Source organism: Pelophylax lessonae (assembly GCF_965119305.1).
Source record: "Pelophylax lessonae genome assembly, chromosome: 1".
Taxonomy (NCBI): domain Eukaryota; kingdom Metazoa; phylum Chordata; class Amphibia; order Anura; family Ranidae; genus Pelophylax; species Pelophylax lessonae.
The window spans coordinates 165,258,418-165,274,016 of NC_138768.1; the positions used below are offsets into that span (position 1 = coordinate 165,258,418).

The following is a 15,599-nucleotide window of genomic DNA, read 5'->3' on the forward strand; positions in this document are numbered from 1 at the left end:
GAGGGGGGGGGGGTTATGGGGCTGCGTGGGGGGTAACAAAGTTTGGTACTGTAGGGAAGCTATAGTCCGCGGCAGCCGGCTGAAGCGTGGAGAAGCCCTGAGAGATGCAAGAAAGGAGAGAGCGGCGCCAGCTTAGTATAGTACAAGTTTATTTAACACTGTTAAAATTGGTGACTCACTGTCCGAGGTTGGGTGAGACCGGTACACAAAGACTGTTAGGGTCATCCATCTTCCTCTTCCAGGATAGTGGTCATAGGAGAAGGTGGTGAGGTTCCAGAGGTATAGCCGAGCCGCTGTGGGGCTGCTAGTTGTCACTGGCCGCGGCGGAGCATGCACAACAGGGCTCCGGCTGCCGACTTCTGATCCCTGATGACATCACTTCCTGGCAGGAGAAAAATAGGGGTTGCACGCGTTCAGAGCATCCGTGCTCCTTCGTCAGGCGATTATAATTATATTTATTTCTATTTTTATTTTTTCCCTCCAATACCGTTTTTTCATGTAGATGTATACACACATTACCGATCTATTTTCCCCATGGCCATGGGGCTTCAGTCTCAGCCTTCCTAATCTTTTATTTGATTTTTTTTGAAACTGTCAGTTTTTTTCTCTTACTTTACTAGCTGTTTATTTTGTCAGCTTTAGTGTTAGTCTTCTCTTCGGATGAAGATGGATCATGCGGTGCTGGGATTCGGACTGACCGCCCTGGTTTTCCCGGGCACTGAGGGTCAGATGGACCCCCAGCCCACCATCGAGCGTTCAGCTATGGTTCGCCCTGGCATTACGAACGACCCATCCCTGTTCGCTGCAGGGATGCAGCCGTGAGGTGGCTACCTCACAGGACTCGTCTGCGATGCTGCAGCTTCATGTCCCTGGCTCACGGCACTCCCTGTCAGATGAGGACAGAGGTTTATCCGTGCATAGAGGCTCCCCCACGCCATCTGGTACAGGTAAGTACTTTTCTGTGTGGGGCCTCTGTCTGGGGTGGCAGTCTGTGTTGCTGTGTGTCCCCATCTTTACTGTGAGCACACATGTATAGCTCCTCTGGGGCGATTGTACATGTCATTTTGGCGCCATCCGCGCCATTTTGTGGGCGGTGGAACGATCGGTCCGACCGCATGTCGGCGGCCATTTTGGCGTAGCCTCCAATGCATTCCTATGGGGCAGGCAGCCATTTTCCCGGGGTCTGGCTTTAGTCCAGCCCTCTCCAGCAGCATTCCATCAGCAGCAAGGACACTGGTAGCAACGCTCTGCGGGCTCTGCAGGTTATCACTCTGTATATCGCTTCTGGCTCAGTTTCTTTTCTCCTTTGGGGGTCTTTCATCACTGTTGCAGTAGCGGTGGGCTGCGCACACCGCAGCGCTGTTAAAGGGGACAGTACATCTTTTTGGCACTGTAGTTTGTTTTCTGATAACTTGAGCCATGGATTCTCAGGAAAGTAAGTTTCCTCCAGCTCTAGTGGGGGGTCCCAGTTCTCCTGTGGCCCCGCTGCGCCCCGCTCTAATTGCGGTGGCGAATAAGGAACTGCTGATGTCTGAACGGGCTGCGAGTAGGAGTCCCAGATTGTCTCTCTCTTCTGATTCAGATGGGGATTTGGCTGCTGCTGCTGCGAGCGTGCCCTTTTCAGGGTCCCGCTCATCCTTGGACCCCTTGGGGTCTGAGGGGGAGGCTGAGATGGAAGGGGTTGATGCCCCCTCCCCGGGGTCGCCTGCAGAACGGGCGACCATGGATGATTTGATTGTGTCTGTTAAGGACACCTTACATTTAGAGGATGAGCCCTGTCCTCCGGGCGTTGTGTCCCCGTTTGGGACGCACAGGACCCGCACGTCTGCGCAGGTTTTTCCCTGCCCAGAAGAATTCCATGACACTGTTAATGAACAGTGGCACACGTTAAAACGTCCATTCCTGGTACTTAATCGGTTTGGGTTGCTTTATCCTTTTGATCCGGCTACGGAATCACGATGGTGTGTGCCTCCACAGGTGGATCACACTGTGGCCGTGCTGAACAAGGCTACCTTGGTTCCTACTGAGGATGCCTCAGTTTTCCGGGGTCCCACGGACCGGCGGTTGGAGTCCCTATCTCGCCATTCCTATACGGTGGCGGGTTCATTGTTCAAACCCGTTTTCGCGTCCGTTCTGGTGGCTCAGGCGGCTGCTGATTGGACTAGGATGCTTAAGCGCAATCCTGTGTCTGCTGGTGTTACACCTGCCCGGCTGAAATTGGTGGATCGAATCCACCAAGGAGTCATGTACTTGTGTGATGCAGCCTTGGCCGAGGCTCCCTTAGTGGCTCGCCTCTCTAGTGTTGCGGTGCTTCAACGGCGACTTATTTGGCTGAAGAGCTGGTCGGCCGACCAGTCCTCGAGGGAGACGGTTGCTAATTCTCCCTATGCTGGCTCTCGCCTTTTTGGCGAGGCATTGGACACCCTGGTAACAGGCGTCACGGGGGGCATGTGCTCTATGCTGCCCCAGAACCCGAAGACCAAGTCTTTTCGAGGCAGGCGGGGTTCTGCGTCTGGTTCTAATCGGGGGTCCTTTCGTGCCTTTCGGGCCCATCCCAAGGGCAAGACCTTCCTGGGCAGGTGAGCAGGAGTCCGGCAATGCCGGCTCGGCGGGTCAATCCACCTCTACCTGAAGGGGCGCCCTCACCCATTTCAAGGGTGGGGGGACGTTTGCGCGGTTTCCTCCGACCTTGGCTGCTCCGGCTATCGGACAGGTGGGTCCAGGAAATCGTTCGATCGGGCTTCCAGATCAAATTCCTTTCCCGGTCGGCGGACAGATTCCTTCCCTCCAATCTTCATCTGCTTCTGGGGCGTCTGCAGGACTTGCATCACGCGGTGCAGGACCTGCTTGCTCAGGGAGTGATTGTCACGGTAACTCATCGGGACAGGTTTCGGGGGTTTTTATGTTCGAATCTGTTCACTGTGCCCAGGAAGGAGGGCAAAGTGCGTCCTATTCTGGACGTGCAAGCGCTGAACCGCTTCGGGCGTGTTCGGAAGTTTCGAATGGAGTCTCTCCGTTCGGTTGTGGCCTCCTTGAGTCCAGGTGAATTCCTGGCTCCGGTAGATCTGAAAGATGCGTACCTGCACATCCCTATTTTCGAGGGTCATCAGCGGTACCTTCGGATTACTATCACAGAGGACCACTACCAGTTTGTGGCGTTACCTTTCGGTCTCGCTTCGGCACCCAGGGTGTTTACCAGGGTGTTAGCACCGGTCCTGGGCCTGCTGCGATCTGTCCATCACGGTACAGACGCTCCAGGAGTTCGGTTGGACCATCAACGTTCAGAACTCAGCGTTGTCTCCGTCGCTTCGCCTTCCCTATCTGGGAATGGTTCTGGACTCTGCTCAGGCAAAGGTGTTCTTGGCGGAGGACAAGCTCCGGACTTTGCGGGACGAACTCAGGTCCCTCAGGGAAAGCCCGTCCTCGTCACTCAGGACCTGCATGCTGGTCCTGGGGTTGATGGTGTCGGCCTTCGAGGCGATTCCCTTTGCCCAGTTCCACACGCGGGCTCTCCAGACGGAGATCCTGGCCAGGTGGGACAGATTTCCTCAGTCCTTGGTTCTGGATGTCTCCCTGAGTCGCCAGACCAGATTGGTTCTTCTTTGGTGGACCCAGTCCCCGTCGGTGGCGGGGCTGGGGTGGAGTCCTGGGCAACTTGTCTGCCCAGGGCACTTGGTCGGAGGAGGTGTCCTCCCTCCTGATAAATGTGCTGGAACTACGAGCAATAAAACTCTGTCTTTTCCAGTGGTCGGACCGTCTCCAGGGCCTGCCTGTTCGCGTACAGACGGACAATGCTACCGCGGTGGCTTACATCAACCACCAGGGGGGCACCAGGAGTGCTCGTGCGGCCCGGGAGGTGACCGACATTCTGTCTTGGGCCGAGACTCATGTCCCGGCGATCTCGGCAGTTCACATTCCGGGTGTGGAAAATTGGCAGGCCGACTATCTGGCCGCCAGACCCTGGACCAGGGGGACTGGTCCCTACACCCGGAGGTATTTCAGATGCTGTGTGCGAGGTGAGGATTCCCAGATGTGGATCTGTTCGCATCTTGGCTAAATCAAAAGGTGGAAAGGTTCGTGGCAAAGAATGCGCGATCCGTTGGCGGACGCCTCGGATGGGTTGGTGGCCCCGTGGCATCGGTATCGTCTGATGTACGCCTTTCCTCCGATTCAGTTGTTATCCCGGTTCCTGCGCAGAGTGGCCTCGGAACCGCACATGGTGAGTCTGGTGGCACCGGACTGGCCGCGCCGGTCCTGGTACGCCGACGTTCACCTGGCAGTGGCACCTTCGTGTGGCGCCTGCCTCTGCGGGAAGATCTCCTGTCTCAAGGTTCGATCTTCCATCCTGCTTTACAGTCGCTGGCTTTAACGGCCTGGCTGTTGAGACCCAGGTCTTGAAGGACAAGGGTCTATCCCCTGAGGTTATCCCTACCCTGATCAAGGCTAGGAAATCTTCCTCTGGTAAGATCTCTTACCGTACCTGGAAAGCCTATTTCACCTGGTGTGAGTCCAGGGGGTTCTCCCCTCGTTCTTACTCGGTGTCGAGGATCTTGGCTTTCCTCCAGTCTGGAGTGGATCAGCGCCTGGCGCTGGCCACGATAAAGGGCCAGGTGTCCGCACTGGCTGTTCTTTTCCAACGCCCTTTGGCGTCTCGTTCCTTGGTGCGCACCTTCATTTAAGGTGTGCGACATTTGGCTCCTCCCAGGTAGGAGCCATTACCTCCGTGGGACTTGAACTTGGTTCTGTCCGCGTTGCAGCGTGCTCCCTTTAAAAGTATCAGGGAGGTATCATTACCTCTGCTGTCGAAAAAGGTTGCTTTTCTGGTGGCGATCACTTTGGCTCGCAGGGTGTCGGAGCTGGCGGCGTTGTCTTGCCGCTCCCCTTACTTGATTCACAAGGATAAGGTGGTTTTGCGACCACCCCCATCCTTCCTTCCCAAGGTGATCTCTGAATATCTCCTTAATGAGGACATTGTCTTGCCTTCGCTTTGTACGAAGCCTACTCATCCAAAGGGGATTGCTTTGCATTCCTTGGATGTTGTCAGGGCGATCAGGATTTACCTGTCGTCTACGGAATCCTTTCGAAAGACGGATTCCCTCTTGCCCATCCGCAGCGACTATTGCCAAATGGATCAGACAGACCATTGAACAGGCTTACGCCTTGAAGGAACGGGTTCCGCCCTTCCCTGTTAAGGCGCACTCTACCAGGTCTTTGAGTACTTCCTGGGCCTATTGGTATCGGGCCTCGGTGGCCCAGGTGTGCAAGGCGGCGACTTGGTCGTCGGTGCACACTTTTTTTCCAAATTCTACAAAGTAGACGTTCTGGCATCAGCCGATGCTTCTTTTGGCCGCAAAGTTCTCAGTGCGGCTGTGCCATGATGGACCCTTGATTCTTCTCTGGGTCCCTGGCTGTTGGCATTTGCTTTCCTGGGCTGTTGCTACTGTTGAGCATTGTTTTTTCTGTTGCCCAGTTGGTTCTTACGGTGCATGTAAGATTCCTTTCTCTGATGTGGGTACTGCATTGCCTTTTCTACGGTTGCGTCTCCCACCCCTCATGTCTATACTGCTTTGGGACATCCCAATAGTGATGACTTAGAGGAGGCGGCGACTGTCGGAGGACGTAAGAGAAAACTGAATTTTTGTAAAATCTTACCTGTAAAATTCCTTTCTCTGAGTCCTCCGACAGTCGCCGCTCCCGCCCCTCTTTTGGGGTTCTTATTACCTACTGCTATGCTACCAAACTGAGTTGGGAGTGATGATGCAGGGGGGGGTATTGACCGGATGGGACAGCCCCCATGGGTGTGTATATGTTAATGCCTTTTGTCTTTTGACTAAGTCTATATGCCTAGCTATTCCTATGGATAGGAAGACAATACCCAATAGTGATGACTTAGAGGAGGCGGCGACTGTCGGAGGAATTTTACAGGTAAGATTTTACAAAAATTCAGTTTTTCTTTTCAATCTGCAGCTGCTGTAATTTTCTGAAAATGCAATGCAATATGGCTACCTGGAGCTGTTCTGTACACAGAATGTGTACTGACCACACCCCAGAAACATAATTTCCTGCTTCTGTGTTGGCTGACCAATTTTCCCAGAAGTCTGCACTAAGATACAAGTCAGATTTCAGACATCCCCTGCAACGAAAATGTAATTTTTGGTGATACTCCCAATAGGAACACGTCTAATGGGATGCAGGCCCAGCAGATTTCCTCGTTAATGCACTGCAGCTGCACAGCTGATTGATAATTCTGAAACCCATCCCATTAGACTCACTCGGCACAGAGGAACAAACAGGGATTTCTTCAGAATAAGAAAAGGTAGTAATCTACAACATAGGTTGTTATAATTCTGGCTATGTACATAGATCACCCAGAGGGGAATGTTTTTTTTTTTTCTCAACAAAAGTGGAGTTACGCTTTCAATTTACCTATAGTTCTATTTTAATAGGTATATAACCCTGAAAGTGGTTGCTTTCGGTTGCTGGCTAATTCAGGGGCATAAAACGAAATAGTCCCAGGCTCATTGTATAGTATATAATCTATACACCAAGTAAAGACTACTTGCATCAGAGGTTTCAAATAGGGATAGACCAATATGTTTTTTTCAGGGCCGATACCGATATTTTGTTCACAACGTATTGGTATCGGCCAATATAGGCCGATATTTTGTACATTTAAAGTTTTGAAAAATAAAGACAATTTTTCTGGCGCCCTGCGGTGGGTGGCTGGCTGACTGGCACCCTGTGGTGGGTGGCTGGCTGACACAGGGGCTGTGGGTGGCTGGCTGGTACAGGGCCTGTGGGTGGCTGGCTGGTACAGGGCATGTGGCTGGCTGGCACCCTGTCTGTGGGTGGCTGGCTGCCTGGCACTCTGTGGTGGGTGGGTGGCTGGCTGGCACAGGGCCTGTGGGTGGCTGGCTGGTACAGTGCCTGTGGGTGGGTAGCTGGCTTGTACAGTGCCTGTGGTTGGCTGGTACAGTGCCTGTGGGTGGCTGGCTGTCTGGTACAGGGCCTATGGGTGGCTGGTTGGCTCCCTGGTACAGTGCCTGTGGCTGGCTGGTACAGGGACTGTGGATGTGGGTGGCTGGCTGGCCCCGGTTTCTGTGGGTGGGTGTATGACTGTGATACACTCCAGCGAGACTAGTCCCGACTCCAGACGAGGCTGTCCAAGGCGAGGGAGACGGCCTAAGAAGGCAGAATGACGTCACAAAAATATCGGCAATATTGGCCAGTTCCGGGGCCAATACCGATATATCAGGGGAAGGTGCATATCGGCCACCGATATATCGGCCTTGCCGGAATATCGGTCTATTCCTAGTTTCAAAGACAGGTGTAAGGTTTGTGACTAAGAAGAGGTGTGTTCTGTTCCGTGTAAACTTTTGAATAATATTACTTTTGTTACTTAAAGCGGAGTTCCGGCCTCAAAAGTGACTTTGGGCCATCCGCTTGCTAACATTCACCTGAAAAAGAAATGGATAATGACGTTTTTTTTTTTTCTTTACTTACCTTGATATTGAAGAAAATATACTTGCCTTTCTTCCACTTCCTTCCTCTGCGGCCGCGCTGTCACTTCCTGCTTGCATTGATTCCTGGGAGCTGAACGTCATCGCTCCCAGGAATCAATGTCACTGACGTCTCGGCTCTCTCCTCCCCTCTCCCCTCCTCCCCTTTCCCTGACTAACATCAGGGGGGGGGGGGGGGGAACTCGGCCCCTTCCGCTCTAGCTGTCAGATCAGGAGGGGGAGCCTTGAGGAGTCACGTGACCGCCAATCGCCGCTGTGAATTCAGGTAGAAATAGGTATCTTTTCTACAAAGACCATACACTGCATAGGAGGCTTTATAACAGGGGATTGTTTGAATTTTATAAAGTGGATTAATAACCACTACTTTAGGTTGCGCTGCACTATTTGAGGCTATATTGCACTAGGACCAAAAATGATGTAATAGCTACCCCTGTCCCTCCCGTCATCTCCAGCACTGATCAGAGGCCTCAGGGAAGTAATGATGCAGGACTGAGGGGTTACGGTACTATCTGGTAAACAACTTCTAATTTTCGATTCCTGAACAAGAGTACAGATGGAGGACTTCAGAGTAAATTGGATTATGTTCCGATATTGGTTGGATTTGAAGTTCTTATTGAGATCTAGTTCCCATTTGCTTAGGCAAGTCAGTCTAAAGTCTTCTGGAGGGGAGATCAGGAGGTACATCTTTGAGAGTATGGGAAAGAACACCCACCTTTTTTTTATGTTAACTAAAAACATTAACCTTTATTATCACTTTTAAGCGGTAATAAACCAAAAAACAAAATTTTATTTTTTTGCAGCTTACCAGTTCTTAGATGTACTGGCAGAGTTAATTTTCTTTTTTTAAGCTTTCTTTCCTTTATTTTTACCTGGTGATTTAGCAAGTCTGTTGTTAATCAACAGAACAAGCTGACCTGCAAATGTAGCCATTAGACGGTTGAGACAAACCATTTACCACTGACAGGGGTGCTTACAATGATCAGCTTTTATTTATTTATGAAAAACCTTTATTCCAAAAGGAGCACAATTGTTGCTGTAACTGCCTAAAAAGTGTGAGCTGGAGTTTGGCTTCAATTTGTTTAGTGTATCTAAATCTGCTAGTTCATCTAACACTCCCCTTCCTCCCAGGACTGACAATGCTGCTTTCCAAAGGAGCCTCTGTGCTCCTTCATCCAGAGTGGAAACACAATAATACAGGAAGTGTATTACTGGCCAGGTCACCAGGTAAAAACAGAATGAAAAAACGCATTAAAAAAAAAAAAAAACGATTGCAGCAACCACATCAAAGAATTGATAAACTGCAATATATAACATTTTTGGTTTATTCCTGCTTTAAGGACTCCTCAACCATAATTACCACATAAAGGACCGCCCCTTGCTGCAGTTTTACTGCGGCAGGCTGGCCCTCCTCCATCAACCGACGTAGCCCTACGTCGGTCGTGTGCCAGCAGCGGGGGCTCCGATTGCCGCTGGCCACCCACGATCGCTCCCTGCTGAGAGAGAAGGACGGTCAGCTATTGTAAACACAACTGATCGTTCTTCTCTCTGGGATGATCACAGAGCACCTCCTTCCAGATAGGATCACAGGTCTCTGTGATCATTTCAAAAGCCCCTCCCCCATACAGTTAGAAACACTCCCCTAGGCTTACCTTTAACCCCTTGATCACCCACTGTGTTAACCCCTACCCTGCCAGTGTCATTATTACAGTAACAGTGCATATTTTTAGCACTGATTACTGTAGTAATGTCACTGGTCTCCCCAAAAGTGTCAGAAATATCAGGGGTCCGATTTGTGCTCTGCAATGTCGAAGTCCCGCTAAAAATCGCAGATCGCTGGCATTACTGGTAAAAAAATAGCAATAAAAATGACAAATCTTTCCCGTAGTTAGTAGACGCAATAACTTTTGCACAAACCAATCAAAATACGCTTATTGCAATTTTTTTTTTACCAAAAATATGTAGCAAAATACAAATTGGCCTAAAATGTTTAAAAAAATTTGATTTTTTTGGGAATGTTATATAACCGAATGTGAAAAATATCAATTTTATTTGGGTACAGCGTCGCACGACCGTGCAATTGTCCGCTAAAGTAACGCAGTGCCGAATCGCAAAAAATTGCCTGGTCATTATGCTTATCTAAAATGTTATTACCTAGAGCAGCTATTCTCATCCAGGGTTCCTCCAGAGGTTGCTGAGGGTCCCTTAAGATGTGAGATCTTTATTTCCCATTTGATGATGCCTGCTTAGTTCCTGGGCCAATGCCACTTGGCAGAGGGGGCATTATTTCCACTGACTACCAATGTAAGAGGCATCATTTCCACTTACCACCAATAAATTGGCTTTAGCAAGGGTTCCCTAGGTCTGAAAATAATTTCAAGTGTACCTCTAAAAAAAGATTGGGAAACGGCTGACGGAGAGTGAGAAAACATATTGTCACTCAATGCATATCTTGAAGTCTGACAGCATTCCATGGCAGCAGCTTGTTGGATGGGCATTTTAACTTGTCTTAGCAGTTTGGAATTCTTTGTGGGCATTGCAGTATGCATTTTAATGCTGTTCCTTTGAAAATGGCCAATGTGTCGGGGAGAGAAAAACAAAGTTCAGTTAGTGCACAAAATATTTTCGCTCGTTACTTCTATTGGCTGTAGAAAGCCTTCAAGCCTGACTGCTAAATAAATCTGAAGACAAAAATACTGACTTTCCTGCCACTAATTAAGAAAAAAAGCCATAAACATACACTTTTATTCTTGTGTGTATTACAGGTTTAGAAAAGCTAATAACACCAGTTTTTAATGTTCCATTCTACACCTTCATAGTAACACATGTGGATTATGCAATGCTTCTTTGTTTTCTGTTATAAGGCATGTAGCAAAGGGCCAGACTGTGGTCTTATTTGATCTTCTTTCCATGAAGGGTTAGATTTTGGCACATTCTTACTATAAAACTTTGGCAGTGTCTCTGATGTTTCTTGTTTTTACAGTCATGCTTGTGTTTGTCTTTTTACAAGGCTGGAAAGCCTGTACGCAGGTCCACAGCAGGCCCTCACCTTTCCACTGGCCCAGGGAATCATGGAAAGCAGCTATTAAAAGGAGATAGCGCCAATGAATTCCAGTCACATGGCTCAAGTAGGAGGTCTTCAGGAAATGACCAGAAACTGGTGGTGAGTTTCCCCAATGCGTTCCTGAAAATTTCCTAAAGATAATAAACTGCAAGTAAAAAGTGAAATTCAGACCAAAAGAATACTGACAGTGGTAAAATATAAACTGATTTTATATATATAAATCACACCATATGTATGTTTCATATATTTATTGTAACCATTTAGTTCATCAGACCGTTTGAAATTTTTTCTAAAGTCTAAAGCATACCCTGATTTCACTCTGTGAGCAAATTTCCTCATAAATCTAATAGTTTCTTAACCACTTAATCCCCCCGGAAGATTTTACCCCCTTCCTGACCAGGCCCTATTTTGCGATTCGGCACTGCGTGATTTTAACGGACAATTGCGCGGTCGTGCGACGCTGTACCCAAATTAAATTGACGTCCTTTTTTTCCCACAAACAGAGCTTTCTTTTGGTGGTATTTGATCACCTGTGCGATTTTTACTTTTTGCGCTATAAACAAAAAAAGAGCTTAAATTTTGAAAAAATAACAATATTTTTCAAATTTTTTTATATGAAATTCCCCCAAAAAAATGTAAAAATCAACATTTTTTAACATTTTAGGCCAATTTGTTTTCTGCTACATATTTTTGGTAAAAAAAAATCGCAATAAGCGTATTTTGATTGGTTTGCACAAAAGTTATTGCGTTTCCTAACTAAGGAAAAGATTTTTGTAATTTTTATTGGTTTTTTTAACGAGTAATGGCGGCGATCTGCAATTTTTTTTGCATGACTGCGACATTGCGGCAGACAGATCGGACCCTTGACTGACATTTTTGACACTTTTGGGGGTACCAGTGACATTACTACAGTAATCCGTGCTATACATATGCACTGTTACTGTAAAAATGACACTGGCAGGGAAGGGGTTAACTTTATTAGTGATTAAGGGGTTAAGTGTGTCCCTAGGGGCGTGCTTCTTACTGTAAAGGGGTGTGGCTAGTGATGTAACCACAGAGACACACAATCCTACATAGCAGGATCGTATGATCTCTGCAGTTAGATCAGGGAGAATGACAGGCGGCTTTGTTTACATCAGCCGCCTGCCTTTCTACCTCTCCACGGGGAGATCGCGAGTGACATCGGGTCCGCTGGTCACACACGCGGACATGTTAGGGAACGAGCGGGGGCGGAAGCGCGCCTCCTGCGGCGCTTGCTCGCCCCATAGAGGCTCACAGGCTAGCGACGTAGTACTATGTCACTTTGCCTGTACGGGGCTGACTGCCGCAGTAAATGTACTTGCAGCGGTCGGCAAGTGGTTAAAGTATAACTAAAGACAAAACTTTTTTTTTTTTTAGTTTTGGATAGAGTGGAGAGGGATTAGATCCCCTGTCAGTTGTTATTGCAGTTTGTGCCCCCGTTAAGGAGATTCACCCTCTCTATATGTCCTATTTACCATTCTAATTGAAATTAAAAGAAATAACCCAAATTTTAAGTTGTCCCCAAAAAAGTAATAGAGGGGAAATCTTCCAATAGGAACACTAGTTTTGGTGACCTGGGGGTCCCCAAGGAATTCCCTTCATTTACAGGGATTTCTCCTCACTTCCTGTTTGGCTCTGGAACAGGAAGTGAAGAGAAGTCTCCAAAATGGGACACAGATGATGGGAAAAAAAATCTGACAGGGGTTATAACCCTCCCTTGCGCTATCCAAATTGAAAAAAAAAAAAAAGTTTTGCCTATAGTTGTACTTTAATACCAATATACGATATAAAATTATCTTTTTGCAAGTATTACAATATATGCCTCTCTATTATGATACAAATGGTGGATACGGTTTAGTTATAAGACCGCAACCAATCAAATCTAAGCTTCTATACATTTTGAACACCTTACAGGATGCTGAAGATTAGACAGTAACTTTTTTAATAATGAAAAAGTTCAATTGAGACATTTCTGCATAGCCATTATAAGTGTAGGTATTGAGCTGTCAGTAGATTTTGGCTGTTAAGTTTCAGTGCAGTGTTTTGTTTACACATTTTTGAGCTTTGCACAATTTAGAAACCCTGGATGTGATATGGGTGGTTGTGTTTTTTTTAAGATGTGATCATATTCTTTTAGCACTATAGCATCAATGTCAAGAGGTAGCTGTGCTTTAAGGCCCAACTCCAAGATGAAGAAAAAAAAAAAACCTTTAGTGGGGCCGGCCCACTTGCACTGCAAGGGTAAAATGCTTGTCCGGTCTAGTGGGAGCTGAAGAGAATGTAATGCCTAACTTACCTTTTGCTCTGGCGCTCTCCTCTTCTTCCTGATTGGGCTGTGGGCAGTTTCCTAGCTTCATAATTTACAAATCATGGCTATTATTCTAGCATCATACATGAAGCAGGCTGCTGTGAGACTGTGGCCGGGTGCATTAGAGAAGAGGCTTTGTGGGAGCAATCACACAGATGTTAGGTGCCTACAGGAGCAGACGTAATGTATTGCTCCTTATCCCTGTATAGCCATAGTCAACAAGCAGGTAACCTTTGTAGTGCGGGGGGCTTCAGTGCAAGGGAAAGTTTTTTTCTCTGTCGCTCATTGACAGACGCAGTCCTCTTGATTAATAACACATTGGGTTATACTGCCCTCTACAGGAGTAGGACACTAGACGGAAGGAAAACGTTCTGGCCACACCTTAGGGGCAGTCCCAGAGGGTATATCCTCTCACTTCCTGCTACAGGATGTCAGTTTTTTTCTGTCTAGTTAGGAGTAAGGACCTAAGTTCCTTGCTGGGATCCTCGGTCCTGGCAAGATTTTTTTTTTAGAAAGACTTTTTTAATAGACAGCTTTTTTTCTCCAGTTGTTCCTGTGAGATCTTCAAGCAAGTATGCTGAAACTGGGCGACGGGCTGGATGTTGAGATCCAGTGGTCACCCCATTCAGCCTGCGAGCGCGTGCAGGCCCTAGCTCCGCGCTGGGTCGGCCGCGACATAGTCCCACTGGAATGGGTTGGCTAATCTCCCCTTTCAAGGGGATCGCCTGTTTGGGTAAGATTATAAGGAATCTCACTGGGGGGCAAGAGCACTCTCTTGCTAAGACTGCCTGATGCGCCCCCACCCATCTCTGGGGTGGGGGGACGTCTTCACCGGTTTCCAGATCCATGGTTTTCCTGAATACCGGACAAAGGGGTTCAAGAGGTCATACGGTCGGGATACAGCATCGACTATTCGATCACTTCTACCGGTGCGATTCTTCCCTCCCAACATTCGTATGTTGCAGGGAGCGGTAGTTCCCGCTCCTTGGATAGAACGTTTTCAGGGGTTCTATTCGAACCTGTTCACAATGCCCAGGAAAGAGGGCAAGGTGCGTCCAAATTCTGGACTTGGGAAAGATGGAGTCCATCCGAACAGTGGTGGCCTCCCTGCATCAGGGGGATTTCCTGGCGTCCATAGACATCAAGGATGCCTATCTTCATATCCCCATCTTCGCAGGACATCAGCGTTTCTTCGCTTTTCCCAAAGATCATCCCTGGTTCCCACCAGGAGACTGAACTATCTGGGCCTAATTTTGGATAGATCCTTGGCAAGGTGTTTCTCCTTGCGGAGAAACTCCAGAAGGTTCAGTCAACTTCGGATGTTGCTGTCCGTCAACTGGCTGGGACTGATGGTGGCCTCCTTAAGAGGCAGTACCGTTCGCCCAGTCTCATACCCGAATTCTCCAAGAGGAGATTCTTCTCAAATGGAATCGGAATCTCGATTCTCTGGACAATCGGATCCCTTTGAGCGAGCGGACCAGGGAGTCTCTGGTCTGGTGGCTTCGGTCCCCGATGCTCAACCAGGGGAAGTCATTCCTTCCGATAGTATCCAGGTTACCAGTTACCAATAAAGGTATCAGGAACTGACAGCGATCAGACTTTGTCTGATTTACTGGACCGAGCAGCTCTAGGGCAGCCCGGTTCGGATCCAATCAATGCCACGGTCGTGGCTTATGTCAATCACCAAAGGGGCACCTAGAGTGTCCTGGTGGCCATCAAAATGACCAGCATCTTTCGTTGGACGGAACGGTTTGTTCCGGCTCTCTCCGCAGTATTCACTCCGGGGGTGGGAAATCGGCAGGCAGATTATCACAGCCGTCAGATTCTGGATCAAGGGGTATGGCCTCTTCATCCAGAGGTATTTCACTAGCTGTCCTTTCATTGGGGCACCCCGGAATTGGATCTGTTGGCGTCTCGGCTCAACAGGAAAGTGCGGAGGTTTGTAGCTTGCGCCCGCGATCCTCTAGCGGACGCAGCAGACGCGCTGATCGCCCCGTGGGGGCAGTATCAGCTACGGTATGCCTTCCATCCTCTCAAGTTACTGCGGGAACTTCTTCGCAGGATAGAGGTGGAGGGAATTCCAGTTATCCTGGTAATTCCGGACTGGCCTCGTCGAGCCTGGTACGCCGACTTGGTGAGGCTAGTCGCGGACGCTCCTTGGAGACTTCTTCTCAGGGAGGATCTGCGGTCTCAGGGACCGATCTTCCATCTTGCTTTACAATCGCTGGCTTAATGGCCTGGCCATTGAGACCCAGGTACTGAAGGACAAGGGATTGTCAGCTTCAGTTATTCCTATCTCTAATTAAAGCAAGGAAAGCGACTTCCAGCACATGGAAGTCTTACATTGCGTGGTGTGAATCTCTTGGATTTCCCCCACGTACCTATTCGGTGACCCGAATCTTGGCCTTTCTGCAACAGGGGGTTGAGCAGAAACTTGAGCACTATCAAGGGTCAGGGTTCAGCGTTAGCAATCTTCTTTCAGAAACCTTTGGCTACTCATTCCTTGGTGCGGAATTTCATCCAGGGGGTGCGACATCTGGCTCCGCCAGTGCGCGCACCCTTACCGCCCTGGGATCTTAATCTGGTGTTGTCGGTTCTTCAGAAACCTCCTTTGAAGATATTAGGGAGATTCCCTTGCTTACATTATCCCAGAAGGTGGCCTTTTTGGTGGCCATTACTTCTGCACGCA

The 15,599-nt window shown here is 48.6% G+C and overlaps 1 protein-coding gene across 1 annotated transcript in view; it reads left to right on the top strand.

Moving 5' to 3' along the window:
- The window catches only part of LOC309544673 (uncharacterized protein), a 185,804-nt gene that overhangs the window by 18,749 nt on the left and 151,456 nt on the right, over positions 1-15,599 (top strand). Inside the window, exon 2 of the mRNA XM_082243585.1 lies at positions 10,528-10,680. Coding sequence (XP_082099711.1) covers positions 10,528-10,680 — 153 coding nt within the window. The remainder of the gene's footprint in view (positions 1-10,527; positions 10,681-15,599) is intronic.